The sequence below is a fragment of a genome, unplaced genomic scaffold (genome assembly GCF_019419815.1).
Source record: "Pyrus x bretschneideri cultivar Hongxiangsu unplaced genomic scaffold, Pyrus_bretschneideri_v1 Contig32, whole genome shotgun sequence".
NCBI classification, from domain to species: domain Eukaryota; kingdom Viridiplantae; phylum Streptophyta; class Magnoliopsida; order Rosales; family Rosaceae; genus Pyrus; species Pyrus x bretschneideri.
In genome coordinates this window covers 5,103,001-5,122,447 of record NW_025999635.1, presented here as the reverse complement: position 1 = coordinate 5,122,447, position 19,447 = coordinate 5,103,001, and the positions used below count along the sequence as shown (strand labels likewise).

The window sequence follows — 19,447 nt, the reverse complement described above, 5'->3', positions numbered from 1 at the left end:
GACCTACCAGACATACTCAATTTGACAAACTGATAAGCTTCCTGTCACCAACTCCCAAATCACAAATAAGTCCATAAGTATTCTGGTCTTTCTTTCCCTTCCATTCCTTAATTTCTCATTATCGAAAAGTTTCATATATCGAAATTTCTATCATATGAACATTATTTGAAGCCTTCGATAAACATAAGGGTTTGTATGACAAGCAATTCTCTTAATATATACCTCTACTTACTTAAAGAAACCCAAAAACAAACTGCGGGTCTAGTACATTAAAGACTTTTTGGTTCTTTGTATGTATAAAAAGAAAAAGGCTCCTAAGCTTTTTTGTTTAAGATTTTTATTTATTTATAAATATGAGCATCAATTGTGATTTGCTATGCACCTATCAGAAGTAGGTGTACCCTACTAACTCAAGTGTTCGGAGGGTGCTTTAATATAACCTTAATATTGAGATGATAATAAATCTCTTGCCCCCTTTACTTAATTTAGTGTTGGAACTCTCCCAAAATATTTTACTAAAAGTCTTTAATACATGTCAAAATTTGTCTACATTTCAAAACTTCCTTGTATTTTAGCATACGAAAATTTGCACCATCTAATAAAAATTGATTTATAAATAGATTTATACAACAAGACCAATTTCTCAACATTTGTAGAGATACGGATATTCACCCAAAAAAAATAAGAGACATGGTACAATTCAAATGTAGCAACTTATCATACAATATATACTGCTAGCATCTAATTCTTTAAAAATTTATCTAAGTATAGTAAACTAGTTGATAGTTTAACCATGAACTAAGGCGTATCTGTTGATCAGAGCCAATGCATTGTTAGTCAATTGTGCAATATTCACAACTCTACCCCTCACAACAGTCTTCAAATTACTGTTCATCCCATTTCCACCAAACCCATCGGAGCATGTTGTCTCATCCATCAAAGCAGCACTAACCTAAGTTTGCACATCACTTATCATGACCTGAAAATCCTAGCTCCTAAAGTTGCCCATCTCAGCTATGGACCTTTGAATGGCATCAACCAAATCACTTAACTCTTTGATGCAATCGCTCATGGCTCTGACTTCTCTCGGCTTCATGCCATGACTTTGGGAGAGCTTCAACATCATGGTAGAGGTTGATTTGGCGGAGGCAAGGGTCATGCTAAGGGTTGTGTTGGCCATAAGTTTAGGGATTGTTTGAATTGCACTTGAATGTCTTGAAAGAGAAGTAAGGCAAAGCTTTGGGTAGGTTGTTGCACTGCAAGATGCTTTCATGAATTCATTGTTGGTTTTTTGTGCAAGGTCTCTTGCTGCTGAGGTTGAAGAGAATATGTAGCAACTAATAAGAAGTTCTATGAGAAAAGATGTGACAAAATGGCTAGAAGATGAGAATGCCATCTCTTTTGTGTCTTTGATTTTGGAGGAAGTGGAGTAGCAGTGTAGAGAGTGTGAAGAGAGTGTAAAGCTATAGATAAGGAAGATCAATCCAATGGCTAAGAAGATGTCATCTATCAAGAGATTAAGTGATATGGTTGTGAGTTTGTTAAGGATTTGTTACTTGCTGTGCAAGTAGTGTAAAATGTATAAATAGGAACTTTTGTATTCATTCAGTAATAAAGTAAAAAGAAGCAATAACAGAAGTACAATTCTCTCTCTCTACATTCTGTGTTTACAATCTTTCTCTCTCTCTAAAACACCATTGATAATCTTCAAGCTCAAGGTAGTGAAATCAACATGGTATCATCGCTGGTGGTGACGTCTCTTCGATCCTGATCTTCTTTTCTGCTTCCGCATTCATCTCTGCGATTTCTGACTTTGCATTCCTCTTTGTGACTTTCTGGTATGCAATTCTTCTTCTGGAGTGCTATAGTGTATTTGCCTTCTCCTCTTGATTTCAAAGCTTGATTATTGCACATCAGGTGTTTGATGAAATGTGTATGTGAATTTTTCTCTATGATAATCTTCTCTGTGTAATTGAAATTGCTATTTGTCTTAAGCTTGATCAAGAACGGTCTTAAAACTCTAAATTCTTGCAGGAAATTTTGTTTGCTTATACGATTTGCGAAACGATGGTGACTGCTGCACAGCTCCAAATTGTGCAATCTCCAATTACGAATTTAATTCCTACTGTGTCCACATATGTGACTGTGAAACTAGATGATACAAATTACCTAGTTTGGCATTATCAAATGCAATTGCTTCTTGAAAGTCATGGAATTCCTAGCTTTGTGGATGGTTCTTGACAGTGTCCTACTAGGTTCATTGATAATCCTGATCTTTAAGGTGTTAAAACTGAAGCATATCAGATATGGAAGATGCATGATCATGCTTTAATGCAACTGATCATTGCAACTTTGTCTCCTACTGCCATGTCTTGTATAATTGGTTGTACCAATGCAAGTGAAATGTGGATGAGTCTTCGCAATAGGTTTTCCACTGTCACCAAAGCTAGTATATTTTAATTGAAAACTGAGCTTCAAAATATTAAGAAGGGAACTGAGTCAATTTCTCAGTACCTCCAAAGGGTAAAGGATGCCCATGATCATTTGGCTGCTGTTGGAGTATCATTTAATGATGATGATATTGTCATCATTGCTCTCAAAGGGTTACCTTCCGAGTACAATACCTTTAGAACAGTGATTTGAGGAAGAGACAATGTTATCTCACTAAAAGACTTTCGAGCTCAGTTGATTGCTGAGGAAGCTGTTCTTGAAAACTCTTCACTATCCAATTCTTTTGTTCCTACTATGCTAGCTCAAGGACATAGCTCTAAAAGGAAAGGATTACTACTTGCAGAGGATTCTTCTACAAATGGCAATCAGTCATCACAATATCAAACTGGATGTTCTTCTTCTTCCAATACTGGTGGACACAACTATAGTTCTAGAGGTTTTAACAATGGATGACAACAATATAGTTCTGGAAGCTATACTAGTGGTGGCAATAACTACAATTCTGGCGGTTTTAGAGGTTCTAATTTCAGAGGTCGATCTTGAGGTCGAAATCATTTTGGGAATCCAAGATTTTCTAGTAACAATTACAATAATGGTCTTGGTATTCTTGGTCCTGCAAGACCTCATGTTTCACTTGCTCTGAGCATGGCAATGATGTGCCCATTTGTCAGATTTGTACCAAAAGAGGTCACATTGCCTCTAATTGTTTTCAAATGCACTCTCTTCCATCAGTTTCGTCTTCACCCATCTAGTGCCAAATTTGCTGGAAATTTGGGCACTCTGCACTTCAATGCTATCACAGGGCAAACTTTTCTTATCAAGGAAGATCCCCACCATCCAATCTCACTGCCATGAATGCCACTTATCAACCTTCTGCACCACAAAAACGGTTTTGGGTGGCTGACACTGGAGCTACATCCCATATGACCTCTGAATTGGCAAACCTCAATCTTGCAACTCCTTTCACAGGCACTAATACTATCACCACAGCTAGTGGTTCAGGTTTGGAAATATCCCATATTGGTTCTTTAACTTTAAAAGCTCCTAAATATGCTTTTCATTTGAAAGAAATTTTACATGTTCCAAAACTATCACATCATCTGTTATCAGTATATTAGCTCTGTAAAGATAATCATTGCCGGTTTATATGTGATGAGTTTTGTTTCTAGATACAGGACAAGATCATAGGGATAATCCTTCTTCAGGGGCTGTGTAGAGCTAGATTGTACCTGATTCCTTTTCACATACCTCCATTCCTACTCAAGCAAGCATATCAAGCATCTCACCTACCTAAACACCAACATTGTCTCATTGGTCATCAAGTCAACACATCTCTTTGGCACAACAGATTAGGCCACCCTTAAAATCTTATTGCTGCAACAATGTTGAACCAATCTCAGGTTCCATTTGCATTAGACCAATCTAGGCATGTGTGTATCTCTTTTTTAGAGGGCAAAATAACTAAATTGCCTTTCACTTTTCCTGTCAATAAAATTGTACAACCCTTAGAAGTTATCCATATTGATGTCTGGGGGCCATCTCCTACATTGTCAATAGAAGGTTTCAGGTTTTATGTTACTTTTATTGATGAATGTACCAGATTTACCTGGATCTTTTCATTAATGAATAAAAGTGAGGTGTTTCAAACATTTGTGCAGTTTCATGCTTTCGTAGTCTACTCAGTTTTCCAGTGCAATAAAAATCTTTCAAAGTGATGGTGGTGGTGAATTTTCCAGTAACAAGTTCAAACAATTTTTACTCGACAAAGGCATAATACATCAAAAATCTTGCCCCTATACACCTCAACAGAATGGCCTTGCTGAGAGAAAGCATGGGCACATTGTTGAAACTGTCCTCACTCTTATGCATACCTCCAAATTACCTTCCCAGTTTTGGTTTCATGCTGTGCTACTGCAATTTATTTGATAAACAAAATGCCATGTACTACTTTGTTTATGAGATCTCCCTATTTTTGTCTATTTGGTAAATTTCCCATCTTAACCCATTTAAAAACATTTGGATGTAGTTGTTTTCCTTTATTGAGACCTTACAATACTACTAAACTTTAACCCAAAATTGCCCAATGTGTGTTTCTAGGTTATGCAGGATAATACAAGGGATACATTTGTTTTCAACCAAATACAGGTAAATTGTATGTGTCCAGGCATGTCATGTTTGATGAATACACTTTTCCTTACACAACTTTGGTGTCTAAAACTCCTCCTTTGGAGTGTGTTTCTAAATGTACTTCTTCTCAGTTTATTCCACTTCTCATAGACAATAACACAGTGGTTTCCTGTCCACCATCATCTTCATCATTAGCACTATCACAATTCATTCATTCATCATCATCTACATCATCTACATCCTTAACCCCTCGAGCTTCAGAGTCATTTGTTGAACCAACTCGTGCTTCAGAGCCTTTGAATGTACCTTTTTCAGCTCCATACTTGTTCACTACTATACCTGCATTTCCTACCTCTATCACAGCTACACAGTCCCAAATCCCTGATGATCTTGATTTTTAATCTAAAAATCTTACTGTTGTGCTTCCAGTTTCTTCAGTCAATCTTCATCCTATGCAAACTCGGTCAAAAAGTGGGATTGTTAAACGAAAAGCATACTCAGCTACTGTAACTTCATCTGAGCATTCTATGGTTGAGCCTACCACTTATAAATCTGTTAGTAAAATACCAGAATGGCAATCAGCTATGCAAGATGAGATCACTGCTCTACATTTGCAACAGACCTGGGATCTTGTTCTCCTTCCAAGTGGAAAAAATCTTGTTGGTTGCAAGTAGGTTTATCAACTCAAAAAGAATCCTAATGGGTCCATTTCCAGGTATAAGGCATGGTTAGTTGCCAAGGGTTATAGCCAATAGAAGGGAATAGACTATAGTGAGACCTTTAGTCCAGTGGTCAAACTAACTACAGTTCGATTAATTCTGGCTCTTGCTGCTCAGTTTCGTTGGGATTTGAGACAATTAGATTGTAAAAAATGCATTTTTGCATGGTGACTTAAATGAAGAGGTGTATATGGCTCAACCTCCGGGGTTTTTCAGTAATGATCATCCATCTCACTATGTTTGCAAGCTAAAAAAATCGTTATAGGGTTTAAAACAGGCTCCTCAAGCTTGGAATGAGAAGTTTACAAGTTTTCTTCTAGGTTTGGGTTTTCAACCTTCCCTTGCAGATCCCTCTCTCTTTGTCAAACAAACTGAGTGTGGTATTGTCGTGTTATTACTATATGTTGATGATATCATTATAACTGGTAGTAGTTCAAGTGACATTTCCACAGTGATCTTGGCTCTTACTCAACAGTTTGATATGAAGGACTTGGGCCAACTCAGTTATTTTCTTGGATTACAAATACAGTATCAGTCTGATGGTTTATTTATTTCCTAATCCAAATATATAAAGGATCTCTTGCAAAAGTTTGATATGCAAAATGCCAAAGCCTATGCTACTCCTTGTCTTCCTTCTCACAGGCTTCTTAAGGACGAAGGGCAGTCCTACCACAATCCCGAACAGTATTGTAGTGTAGTTGGTGCATTGCAATATCTGACATTTACTAGGCCCGACATTGCATTTGCAGTAAATCAATGTTGTCAATTTATGCATCATCTCATGGATTCTCATGTAGTTGCAGTCAAACGAATTCTTTGTTATCTCAGTGGTACGATGACTTATGGCATACATTTTAAACATAGTCAATTGTCTTTGCAAGCATATAGTGATGCTGATTGGGCTGGCGATCCAAACGACCGTCGTTCAACTTCAGGTTATATTGTCTATCTCGGTACCAGTCCAATTTCTTAGGCATCCAGGAAACAACACACTGTTTCTCGGTCGTCTACTAAGGTAGAATAAAGAGCTTTAGCTATAACTGCTGCTGAAATGGCTTGGATACGACAACTTCTATGTTATTTGCAGGTTCCTTTATATGCTCCTCCAACGCTATATTGTGACAATATCTCTACTATAGCACTGTCTTCTAATCCAGTTTTTCACTCTAGGGTGAAACATATTGAGATTGATTATCATTTCGTTCGTGAAAGAGTAGTTCGAGGAGATTTGGCTGTTCATCATGTGTCTTCAAAGGAGCAATTTGTCGATATCCTTACAAAGGGTCTGTCTATATCTTTGTTTCAACATCATTGTGCCAATCTCATGCTTGGTTGCACCACCCATGTGATTGAGGGGGATGTAAAGCTATAGATAAGGAAGATCAATCCAATGGCCAAGAAGATGCCATCTGTCAAGAGATTAAGTGATATGGTTGTGAGTTTGTTAAGGATTTGTTACTTGCTGTGCAAGTAGTGTAAAGTGTATAAATAGGAACTTTTGTATTCATTCAGTAAGAAAGTGAAAAGAAGCAATAACAAGAAGTACAATTCTCTCTCTCTCTACATTTTGTGTTTACAATCTTTCTCTCTCTCTAAAACACCATTGATAATCTTCAAGCTCAAGGTAGTGAAATCAACAGAGAGTAGGAAGGGAATGACACTAATTTATAGAACCAATTCTAAAAAGCACATGGAAAAGTCTTTTTTTGGTCCCAAAAGCTGGAGGCAGGTACATCTGTTTCCTAAACATAATTTCGAGTTGCAAGTTGGTTTTGTTGGTTTCTCACAACTTGCTGCAATTGGTTCAATTGGGGTCTAAACTCTAAAGCAATGTGAAACCAAAGAGCCTTACTCGAACTTGTCTAAATCATTGTAATCAATCGATCCCAACTTGATCGGTGAGTGAAGGCATTCAACTTGTGCGTAATTTGCATCCGTCTTCCTGCAGCTTGAGATTTTCAGTCGACATCTATACAAATAACTCTCTCTCCTTAAACGTAGCACTTGCGAAAGAGATTTAATGCATGGAAGGGTCCAGACTCCACAGGGATTTTTCGTAGATATATGGGTAATGTTAGGGAGACTACAATTAAGTTATTACTTAAATGTTGATTAACGTATTTATTTTTTATTAGTGACACATCACATAATTTATAAATATAGTCTAAAAAAATGATATACCTAACATTACTCTAGATATATATATCAAAATATCACAACTATCAATCGATAGATATCAAAATTAATCATGTGGGATGGTTGAGGGCAAAATACATATCAAAGTATAGGAGTGCAACCAAAACAAAAAGGTGGAGGTAGGAGTAAATGGGAACAAAAAAAGGAACTGGTGCATTTGATTCTTTTTTTTCCTTTTTTTGAGAAATGTTAAGGGGACTCTCTCTAAAGTGGAATTCTTCGTGGACTATCTGTTACCTCACAGTTTAACGTCAATTCTTGTGTCAACATAATAAAATGTTGTACCAAAAAAATGAGATGACTAAGAGTCTATGGCGAGTCACCCTATCCAAAAATTTATCGATGAGTAGACTCTTGTTCCCTATATCTAACTAAATAGGTGCAGCCACTTATTCCAATACAAATTTAGATTATGCAAAGTCCATCAAAAATTAATCATGCAATAAATAAAAGTTTATGAATTGCAAGTAAATACTCACCAATAAGATTGCATATAATTCTCTGATCTCAAATCATTAAAATTGATCAACTGAATCATATGAGAGCCTCCAGAAACCAAGTTGATGAACCCGACTTCACCTTGTGTTAGTTTGTACCACATTTCAATTTCATGAATAACGTTATAATTAAATGGCTCCAAAGCTGCATTTTCCTTGTTGGTCCTAACCTTTGTACATTATTGGAATTTTCTGTCCACTGTAGTTGACTGACAGCTCATCAATGGCGGCTCATCATAATTGTTAAGAAGGATTGGAATGCAATCATTGTAATAAGTTGAAGAGTTAGTTCAAGTTGGTTGAAAAAGCTTGTGAGCTAAGTAATGTGCTCAACTATATAAAACATTGCAAAACAGATTGTACAATTCATTCAGAAAGAGCAATACAAAAGTTATAATCATTATCCCTCTCCATTCTTCTCCTCTCTGTAAAGCTTCATTCCTTCTGCTTGTACGTGTTCGATCTTTCTCATTTTCTCATCACAATTGGGTGTTCTTGTTGCCTATCTTTTTACCATGACAGAAAATGGTCTTTCTTTCCTTTCCACTCCTTGGTTTCTCATTATCGGAAAGTTTTTTATTTATCCGAAATTCTATCATATGAACATTTTTTGAAACGTTAGATCAACATAAGGGTTTGTAGGCAAGCAATTCCCTTAATCTGTACAAGTACTTAATTAAAGAAACTGAAAAACTACCTGTTGGTTTATTACATTAAAGAATTTGTCAAATCCTACATGGAAATGCCATTGTGCAATGCATATTTGACATAAAAAATTACTGTACGAGCTCTCCCAAAACATTTTACTAAAAGTCTTTAATACATGTCCAAATTTGTCTACTTTTCAAAACTTCCTTGTATTTTAGCATATGCAAATTTGCACCATCTAATAAAAATTGAATCCATAAATTTATTTATACAATACAAGACAAATTTCTCTGCACTTGTAGAGATACGTATATTCACTCAAATAAAAAAATAAGTAACAAACACACGTACAAACCGAATGTAGCAACTTATCTTATCATACAGTATATACTTCTTTAAAAAATAATCCAAGTACAATAGACTAGTTGACTGGTTTAACCATGAACTGAGGCGTATCTGTTGATCAAAGCCAAGGCATTGCTAGTCAATTGTGCAATATTCACAACTCTGCCCCTCACAACAGTCTTCAAATTACTGTTCATACCATTTCCACCAAACCCATCGGAGCATGTTGTCTCATCCGTCAAAGCAGCACTAACCCAAGTTTGCACATCACTTATCATGAGCTGAAATTCCGAGCTCCTAAAGTTGCCCATCTCAGCTATGGACCTCTGAATCACATCGACTGAATCACTTAACTCTTCGATGCAGTCCCTCATGGCTCCAACTTCTCTAGGCTTCATGCCATGACGTTGGGAGAGCTTTGACATCACGGTAGAGGTTGATTTGGCGGAGGCAAGCGTCACGGTGAGGGCTGTGCTGGCCATAAGTTTAGGGCTTGTTTGGATTGCACTTGCATGGCTTGAAAGAGATGTAAGGCAAAGCTTTGGGTAGGTTGTTGCACTGCAAGATGTTTTCACGAATTCATTGTTGGTTTTTTGTGCAAGGTCTCTAACCGCTGAGGTTGAAGAGAATATGTAGCAACTAATAAAAAGTGCTACGAGAAAAGATGTGACAAAATGGCTAGAAGATGAGGATGACATCTCTTTTGTGTCTTTGAATTTTGGAGGCAGTGGAGTAGTAGTGAAGAGAGTAGGAATGGGAATGACACTAATTTATAGAACCAATTCTAAGAGGCACATGGAAAAGCTCTTCTTTTTTTTTTTTTGGGGGGGGGGGGGGGTGGTGGGGTGGGGTTGGTGTTGTGTCGGGTGGTGGCCCTGGTGGGGGTGTCCCAAAAGCTGGAGCTACATCTGTTTTTTATAATATCGAGTTGCAAGTTGGTTTTGTTGGTTTCTCATCAATAAGAGGCACATGGAAAAGCTCTTTTTTTTTTTTTTTTTGGGAGGGGGGGGGGGGTGGGGTGGTGGGGTGGTGGGGTTGGTGTTGTGTCGGGTGGTGGGGGTGTCCCAAAAGCTGGAGCTACATCTGTTTTTTATAATATCGAGTTGCAAGTTGGTTTTGTTGGTTTCTCATCAACTTGCTGCACCTTGGTCAATTGGGGTCTAAACTCCAAAGGAACGCGAAACCAAAAGAGCCTTACTCGAGCTTATCAAAATTATTGTAATCAGTTGATCCCAACCAACTTGATCAGTGAGTGAAGACATTCAACTTGTCCATAATTTGCATGTCTTCCCGCAACTTGAGACTTTCAGTCGACATGTATACAAATAAATCTCGCTCCTTAAACGTAGCACTTGCGATCAGGATTTAATGCATGGAAGGGTCCGGACTCCACAGGGATATCGAAAGGAAGATATTTCTTAGATATATAGGTAATGTTAGGGAGACTATCAATTTAAACCATATTATATAAGTCATATGGCATGGTTGTTGATAATTAAATTATTATTTAAATGTTGATTAACATATTTATTTTTCGTTAGTAACGCATCACATAATTTACAAATATAGTCTAATAAAATTGATATACTAAACATTACTCAAAATATCACAACTATCAATCGATAGATATCAAAATTAATCATGTGGGATGGTTGAGGGCAATACACATATCAAAGTGGAGATAGGAGTGCAACGAAAACAAAAAGGTGGAGGTAGGAGTAAATGGGGACAAAAGGAACTGGTACATATGATTCTTTTTTACAGAAATGCTAAGAGAATTCTTTCAAACATGAGACTCTTTATAAACTCTTTATCACTTTACAATTTAACATCAATTCCCGTACTAAGATTATAAAATGTTATATCAAAAACATGAGATGAAAGAGAATCTACGAAGAGTCGCCCTACCCAAAAAATTTATCTTTGAATAGACTCGCGTACCCAATATCTAACTTAATAAAAGGTGCAGTCTGTTATTCCAATACAAGTTTAGATTATGCAAAGTCCAGAAAAAATTAATCATGCAATAAATAAAAGGTTATGAATGGCAAGTAAAATATTCACTAATAAGGTTGCATATAATTCTCCAATCTCAAATCATTTAAAATTTTAATTGATCAACTGAATCATACGAGAGCCGCCAGAAACCAAGTTGATGAACCCGACTTCACGTGCTAGTTTGCGCCCAATTTGGCTTCCAGAGCTACCCTTTCCTTGTCAGTTGTCAGTCCTAATCTTTGTAAATTATTAGAACTTTATGATGACTATAGTTAGACTGACAGCTCATCAATGCCAGCTCATCAAAATCGTTAACAAGGATTGGATGATGTAATAAGTTGAATAGTTAGTTCGAAGAAATTTTTAGTTATGACGGGAACACGAGTGGTACATCTTGTGTTTTTATGTAAGTAGTGAGAAATTTTATTTTTTAAGTTATTAACTTTTTAACACACATATCTCACCATTTATATAGCGATATGTGGTGTACCATCCACTGTGATGGTCACACTGAAAAATCTCTTATTAGCTAGAGTTGGTTGAGAAAGCTTATGAGCCAAGGAATGTGCTCAACTACATAGACCACTGTAAAACTATGGTGAAGAGAGTAGGAAGGGAATGACACTAATTTATAGAACCAATTCTAAGAGGCACATGGAAAAGTCTTTTTTGGGCCCGAAAGCTAGAGATACATCTATTATTTAACATAATATCGAGTTACAAGTTGGTTTTGTTGGTTTCTAATAGGGATTTTACCACACGCTCAAAAGGGTTAAAAATTCTTATAATACTTGTAAGAATGACAAGGTTATTGTACTATAAACAGATCCCGCAAGATCGTTCTCCACAAGAATTATTAAATAATTTGAAGCAAACGAAATTCCAATTAATTATTGTAAAGTAGAAAGTTGAGATGATTGATTTTATGACCTAGTTAAATTAAAACGAATTTATTAATAAAAGTAAACTAATCTGCAATATTAAAGGTGAAGAAGGAGGAAACAGTTTTGTAGAAATCAAATTAAGAAAGCACTAGGATTCCGCCGTCACCTTAACAATCCTATATAGTTCTCTCAATTACTTATGACTTATACATGCATATTTCAAATGTTAGGTTTTCCTAATATATGCCTACTTGGACCCCCAACATAGAGCGTATATCAAACATGCAATCCGTCTGTGGTATTCAGATCAAATCTAAAAATGCATGACTTATTAAGTTATGTGAAATCTTTTGACAAACCATGCAACCCTCAAGATGTGGTATTCATCTGAAGTGAACTTGTACATATTAATCACAAGAAGCCTTCATCAATTTTAGGGACCGACCTCCGACCAAAATTACATCAAATTACTTGTCTAAACATCCTAATGGTGATCAAGCATCAAGACAATTAGATAGTTTAACCCAATGATTAATAATTCAAAAACTTGCATGCATATAATCATAAGCAAATTGAAGAGAAACTACATATTCTTGCCAATGCTCGTGCCCTCACCCTAGCAAAAGAGAATTAGTTACGCATAATCATAATAAAAATCATAGAGTTCTTTATTGAAATAATAAAAGATTGAAAACACCTAGAATGGAAGAAGTCTGAAAATCTCTACGCTTGGCCAAATTCCTCTCTTCAAGAACGCACAGAGAAGAAGTTTTTTAAAGAATGAAGCCGGCCAACCTTATTTAACCTAGCAGAAATTAAATCCTCCTAATAAAATGTCTTCCAATCCAACTAGGAAACTAAAAACTAAAATAAAATATGAAACATAACCCTAAATTAAATGGGAAAATTCGCCTAAAATCTGAATAGCCACGTTTTGGACCCCTAAACTAATCCAAAATCGGCCCAATACAAATGGATTTAAGGTTTGGAATATTTTGAACACTTTTCCAGAAAGCCACAAACCCATCAGAGGTCCTCTCAGGCTCCAAAAACGCAATTTAAGCCTAGAAACATTATTTTCCAGTACTACGCACTACTCCTTTATTCCGTCGCCAGAAAATAACTGCTTAGTAGAAAAATCCCAAATTTTGATACGAACACGCCAAGAGACACATGAACGTCCTCCAATTTGAATCACTCCAAAAATTCGTCCATTTGATCATGTTTTGCTCTAGAGGAAGTTCGATGTCCTATATTAAAAATATAAATCAAAGTATCAAAATTCTACCAAAATAATTACTAAAACATACTAAAAATAGGGTAAAATATATAATATGAAATTGACTCATCAGTTTCTCATCAACTTGCTGCAATTTGGTCAATTGGGGTCTAAACTCTAACGCAATGTGATCCGAAGAGACTTACTCGAACTTATCTAAATCATTGTAATCAATCGATCCCAACGTGCTTGGTGGGTGAAGGCATTCAACATGTGCGCTGTCTTCCCGCAACTTGAGATTTTGAGTCGACGTGTATACAGATAAATCTCTCTCCTTAAACGTAGCGCTTCTGAAAGAGATTTAATGCATGGAAGAGTCCAAACTCCACATGGATATAATAAGCAGCTGATATATGGATAATGTTGACGAGACCATGAATTTAAGCAATGTAAACTATGTTGTTGATGATTTGATTATTACTTAAGTATTGATTAATGTGCTTATTTTTTATTTGTGACATATCACATGGTTTACAAATGTGTCTAAGAAATGGTTTACCTAACATTACTCTGAATACATATTGGATAATGCTAGGGATAACAAATTTACAAACTAAATAATGTGTCACCAATAAGAAATGAGCATGTTAATCAACACTTGAGTAATAATCCAATCACCCACATCATCCAAATCTAGCATTACCCATATTGAAAGAGTAATGTTAGGGAGAATAATTTGTAGAAAAAATTTGCAAACTAAATTTTGTCTACAAATTTAGTTTCCCTCACATTACTCATAACAAAATATCACAACTTTCAATCGATACATATCAAAATTAATCATGCGGGAGGGGCACTGGATAAACAAACAATAAAGCTAAAATAAGGACATCTTTGAAACTAGCCATGGTTCGTACAAACTAATTAAAAAAAGATTTCAGATTGGATTCAAGTAAATATATAACAAAGAAAATATATATTCATAATGAATGAGTTTATACTTAGATGTGGCTCGCTTTGATTGAATTCTGTAGCTTTGTTGTGATTTTGTAAATGCATAGTAAAAAATGGACTGGTTAGTGGTTTCACTACAACAATCTACTTTTTAGAGACAGAAAATACTCATAGATGTTTTTCAGCTTATCCTGGTAACCATCGTGTGATTTAGAAATCAAACTTAAAAAATGTCCTCTAGAATACGGGTATGTAATAACTAACTAATAAAAGGTGCAGCCGCTTATTTCAATACAAATTTAGATTATGCAAAGTCCAAACACATGCAACGAACGAAATAAAGAAAATAATTTGTGGCCCAAATAAAGAAAATAGAGGTAATTAATTTAGGGATCTTCTTAATTGTGGCCCAAGTTCACTCAAAAACTATAGAAGTGACTCCAACTTCAAATCACCTGCATATAAAAAACAGCCTGATACCAAAGAAGGAGATTCGATCAGGATTTAACAAAACTCAAATAATAGAAAAGCAAAAAGAAGGTATAGCATTATAAATATATAAAAAAGACTTAAAATATAAATTATCTGAATAAGAAACCCGGACTTTATAAGTACAGTTGTTACTTGGAACAGAGGCTAAATAATTGGAATGGAAACACAAACACATGAATTGTGGAACTGGAATCTTAATTGTATGTTAATACTAATTCACTCGAAAATAATGGTGCTGCAAAGTGGGAATATTAATTTAATTATTTTTTGCCATCTTTGAAAAATGTCCAAGAAGCAACAATCACGGGAAATTTTCTGAAGACCATATTTTTCCAAGGCAGAAAGGTAAAATCATGAAAAATAAGAGGTAACCATGATATGTACAAAGTTGTCAGGGACCTGACCTCTATGTCAAGAACTCTCTGTTTGATTATTTTCTTGCACAGGATGCGGTAGGGGTTTTATGCTTTAATTTATTTTCCTTTATGTTTATTTTTGGCTGCATAAACTTCTTATCTTTTGTTTTTGTAACGATTAAAGGAATTGAACCATTACCCTAATCCTAATTAAAAAATTTATAATTAATGATGGTCATTACATTAATGGAAAAAAAAAACACATTGCTTAATTTCTTTCATAAATCATGTGAGGATAATACTTGCATCCTCTTTGGGGATAAGCGCATTCCTCCACTTGTAATAACATATCTTCAATATGAAATTTCATAATAAGAATTGATCAATCTCTCAATCTTCATTTAAAGATCATCCTTAAAAAATATCATTCAAATCGATGATCGTTTAGTCATTATCAAATTAATAAATCAATGTGTAGATACCAAGTACTACATTTATGATGAAATGTTGATTTTGTAGAGAATCCTTAAATGAAGATTAAAAGACTAAACAATTACTGATTTGAATAATTTTTTGTAAAAATAATTTTCAAATAAAGATTAAGAGACTAACTGATTTTGTTATGAAATTTTTACGTGGAAATACGCTATTTATAAGTAAGAGAATGAGAAATTAACATTAACTATCGATTGAGAAGTTAACATTACAAGAGGGATGCGCGCATTATCCTCATGTGATTGAGAAGTTAACATCAACAGGTAGACTTGATCGGTTGCTTTGCACGTTGATCGAGGTGAATGCTCCATATCCAGTTTTAATTGATCAGTTGCTTACGTAAATGACCACATCCACAGGTCCTCCACATCAACCGCCCAGGAAAATCGCCGGTCGTCCAGCTGAGGTTCGCGCTAGTTTACTATGCATTGCTTGCAGTCTGCAGACTCCATGTGTCATGCACGCACGTTCGTCTTTTTGTAGGGTTTTGACTCTGCATGCAGTATGCAGACCTCATACGATCCGTGTCCACATGCGATTGGGTAGGGTAGGCATCACATATCAGGATCCACATGTGGTTGGGCAGGGTTGGCATCACATATCGTAGCTCCACATAGCAACCTTCAACCTCACGCAAGCAGCGGCAAGTCCACCCTCATTTGGTTTAGAAGATTGATGAAGAGTCGGCGAAAATTTTCTGGTACTGTTTATTTTAACAAAAAATCACATTGTTACACTAAAAAATGAATCTTGATACTATTCATTTTACCCTTTATTTTGTCTTTATCGTTAAAACTCAAAGTTTTCAAGCTATTTTTATTAGTTTTCCTTAGAATTAAAGTTAAAAACAGAGTCGTTCTTTCGGATGATAGACTTTTCAGTGTGATCGGAATACGAAATGGTACACCGTATGTCATTATAAAAGTGAGACATGTGTGTTAAAAAGTTAGTAACTTAAAAAATAAAATTTCCCACAAATTACATAAAAACACATAGTATATTATTCGTTTTCGATCACAATAAAACATTTCTCCTCCCAGAGAAAAGGCTGATTAATTATATACCTTTTAATAAAAATTCATTTTCCCCCTCAACTCTTCTAAATAAAAAATTCCCGCTCAACATTTTCTCACATTTTTTTTGTCAGCTAAAGTGTCAAGTTCGTGGTCTTTCCGTTGGGTTGTTGATTGGTCATGGTTTGAACTTTGACATAATTCACGTGTTACCAATTCTCGCAGAACACTAACATAAGGCTTTTATTACGTGTATTAATTTGAGTTTTTAAAAAGACTAAACATGCTTTTAAATTACAAAAATGTCTCTAATCATGATTGAAATAAAATGTTTCTAAATTCGAAAAACATACTTGAACTAAATTGTGGAAGAATGATATGACATGGTATGAGCTTATATTTCCATTGTTTTCAGTCGTGTGTTTTTCATTATATTAGCTCTTTCATATTTCTATTATTTTAATGGGTCTACTGCAAGATCTAAAATGTACCCTCAAGCCAGCGAATGAAAATGTACCCTAATTTGGATTTATAAAATGGCTAGCGTGGACTTTATTTATTTTATTTAATTTTAAAAAACGCTTGGAGTTTCAAAGTCACCTGAGAGGTGCCTATAAATTTGTATTGGCATCCCATCACACATAAACCCATCAATCCAAGACAACAAAAATGGGTGCTCAAACTTTCACAACCCCAACTTCAAACTCACACCATGTTCTCACATTTCTTCTCCCAATTCTTCTACTCATCATCATGACAAACATGCAAACAACCGTCGCAACCTCCTCTTCCTCTCAAACCTACAAAACCTACGTCAAAACCGCCTGCAATTCAACCACATACCCACTCATTTGCTACCAATCCCTTTCCTCGTACGCTTCCAAAATCAAATCTAACCCTCGAAAGCTTTGCATCTATGCCCTCTCCGTGACCCTACAAGCATCGAAAAACGCCTCTTCTGCCGTGTCAAAACTGTCTAAGAGGGGAGGACTAACCCCAACGGAGAAAGGGGTCATTAACGATTGCTTAGAAAATATTAAGGAATCCATCGACGAGCTAAAAGATTCGGTCAGTTCAATGAACAATTTGGGGGTCAAGGGTGCTGATGTGCAAACTCAGTTAGATGATATTAAGACTTGGGCCAGTGCCGTCATCACAGACGACGTTACTTGCACTGATGGATTCGATGGTCTGAAGGTAAGCACGGCGGTTAAGACCCCCATCAACAATAGCATTGTGTATGTTGCTAGGTTAGCTAGCAATGCTCTGTCGCTCATCGACAGCCTCAGCTACTAGTGCAATTAATTAAAGCACCCCTGTAATTCCTTGACTCTATCTATTTTCTTTTTGGTATTTAACTTTTATATTGATGATAGTTTATAGATTGTTACAATTTCTGTTGTGGTTGTTTATGTAATTAAAAGCTGTTTGAAATGGTTTTGCTGTAATTTGCTGGAAGAGTGGTGTGTATAATACTATTATTATATGTAATATGTTAAGGGCGAGCGTTGAGAAATATAATTTTTTGAGCAACCAATAAGCTAAGCCGCACGTTGAAGATCCAATCTCATGACCCATAAGGCCATCATATCTCGATCGATAGAACTTGGATTTCCCCAGCTGTCTTGTACAATTTATTTCCGGTATACATACTTTCCATGCATGTGTATCACCAGAACAAAAAAAAAATGAACAGATTTAATTCCCATTCCAGTTCCCATGAGAGTTACAATGATGGTGACTAAGGAGAGACTAAAATGCCTCTGTGAGTCTTTCCGATCTTCGAAAAAGTAGACTAATGTAACAACACCACCAGATAGTCCATTTTTAAAATGATTTTCACAATGAAGAATGGATGAAGATTCCAAGCATGCCTTAATGCTTTGTTATAGTTTAAGGAAAAGATTTTCATACATATTTTTTTTAGCCTTTAATCAAATAAAACAAAGAAAAAATATAAATAAACAAAAATGTATGCAAGAAGAATAAGAGGGCAAAAATCATTTCTCTATTTCAATTATGGATCGCTCGTCGTGCCAATTGTTACAATGAACGGATAGTTATTACCCAATTTTAATTTCCTAATTTACCAATATTATATTAAAAGTCAAACATAACAAAGGAACACATGTTCGTTTTGTTTGGAGGTAGATATGGTTATGGAAGATGGAGAACATACACTAAGACGGGTTTGAAAGCAAGACTTCTTCATTTTTACGTATATTTTGTTCTATATTGGTTTGTATTCGGCAGTTTTGGGTTTTTTCTTCTGGTTATGTCCGCGAAATTTTAAATAAGCAATTTTTAATCTCTCTTGGAATTTTGACTAAGTAATATATTGCTTCTTTTATTGTTTTTATTCTTTGGCATCCTCCTTTGGATAACTGGATTAAAGTGATACAGATGGGCTTGCTAAGGGTAGCCCAGTAACTGCGACCTGTGAGGTGGTCTTTTATGGTTCTGCGGCATTTTTTTTTTTTTTTTTTGTGGTTCCTCTAAGACTGAGAGTTGGGGTTTCAAACTTTTTTCTATGCAGAGTTTTATGCTTCATCTTTGTTGTGGAGTTGGCCGCGGGGTTATGTAATTTGTGGTTCAAAAGTGACTCTTGCAGTGTGATCTCCTACTTTTCTTCGGTACTTTTTTCTCCTCCTTTGGCAGCTTTAGATTTGTTGAAAAAATTCTTCCCCTTTGCAAAACAAGGTTTTCCTTGTCTCATATTTTTGAAGAAGAAAATGAAGTTGTTGATAAATTAGCTAATTTAGGGTTGGATGCAAGTATGCATGTAATAATCTTGAAGGTTGGGGTGGAGCAAATCCCAACTAAAGTAGTTTATTACGTTTAGTCTATAGCTCGGTTGGAAGAACAATTAAACAGAAGGCGCACATGAATTATAATTATACACACAAACATAAGGTGTTGGGTTTCAAACCATGCGTTCCGCAGTCAAAACTTTTTTCTCTTCTAAATTATTGTAATAGTTTTGAATCATTCCTCCTCCCCTTAATAATAATAAAATTTAAAAATATATGAATAAAGTAGCTAGCTATATATAC

General features: G+C 35.6%; 2 protein-coding genes, 1 long non-coding RNA gene and 1 pseudogene across 3 annotated transcripts; 1 reads left to right on the top strand and 3 right to left on the bottom strand.

Moving 5' to 3' along the window:
* Positions 1 to 787: 787 nt before the first annotated feature.
* On the bottom strand, positions 788 to 1,396 carry LOC103963413 (annotated as a pseudogene).
* A 7,481-nt stretch (positions 1,397 to 8,877) lies between these two features.
* LOC103963414 (21 kDa protein-like) lies at positions 8,878 to 9,736 on the bottom strand. The gene has a single exon (XM_009376228.3). It carries the CDS (start codon positions 9,679 to 9,681, stop codon positions 9,073 to 9,075), a length of 609 nt encoding a protein of 202 aa, XP_009374503.2. The 5' UTR covers positions 9,682 to 9,736; the 3' UTR covers positions 8,878 to 9,072.
* A 2,776-nt stretch (positions 9,737 to 12,512) lies between these two features.
* On the bottom strand, positions 12,513 to 16,072 carry LOC125480110. Its single transcript, XR_007260497.1, has 2 exons — positions 13,291 to 16,072; positions 12,513 to 13,115 (listed from the first exon to the last, which is right to left on the bottom strand). It is a non-coding gene; the product is annotated as an uncharacterized LOC125480110 (long non-coding RNA).
* Positions 16,073 to 17,043: 971 nt separating this feature from the next.
* Positions 17,044 to 17,910, top strand: LOC103959872 (pectinesterase inhibitor 4). Its single transcript, XM_009372243.3, has one exon. It carries the CDS (start codon positions 17,064 to 17,066, stop codon positions 17,688 to 17,690), a length of 627 nt encoding a protein of 208 aa, XP_009370518.2. The 5' UTR covers positions 17,044 to 17,063; the 3' UTR covers positions 17,691 to 17,910.
* The last annotated feature ends 1,537 nt before the right edge of the window (positions 17,911 to 19,447 follow it).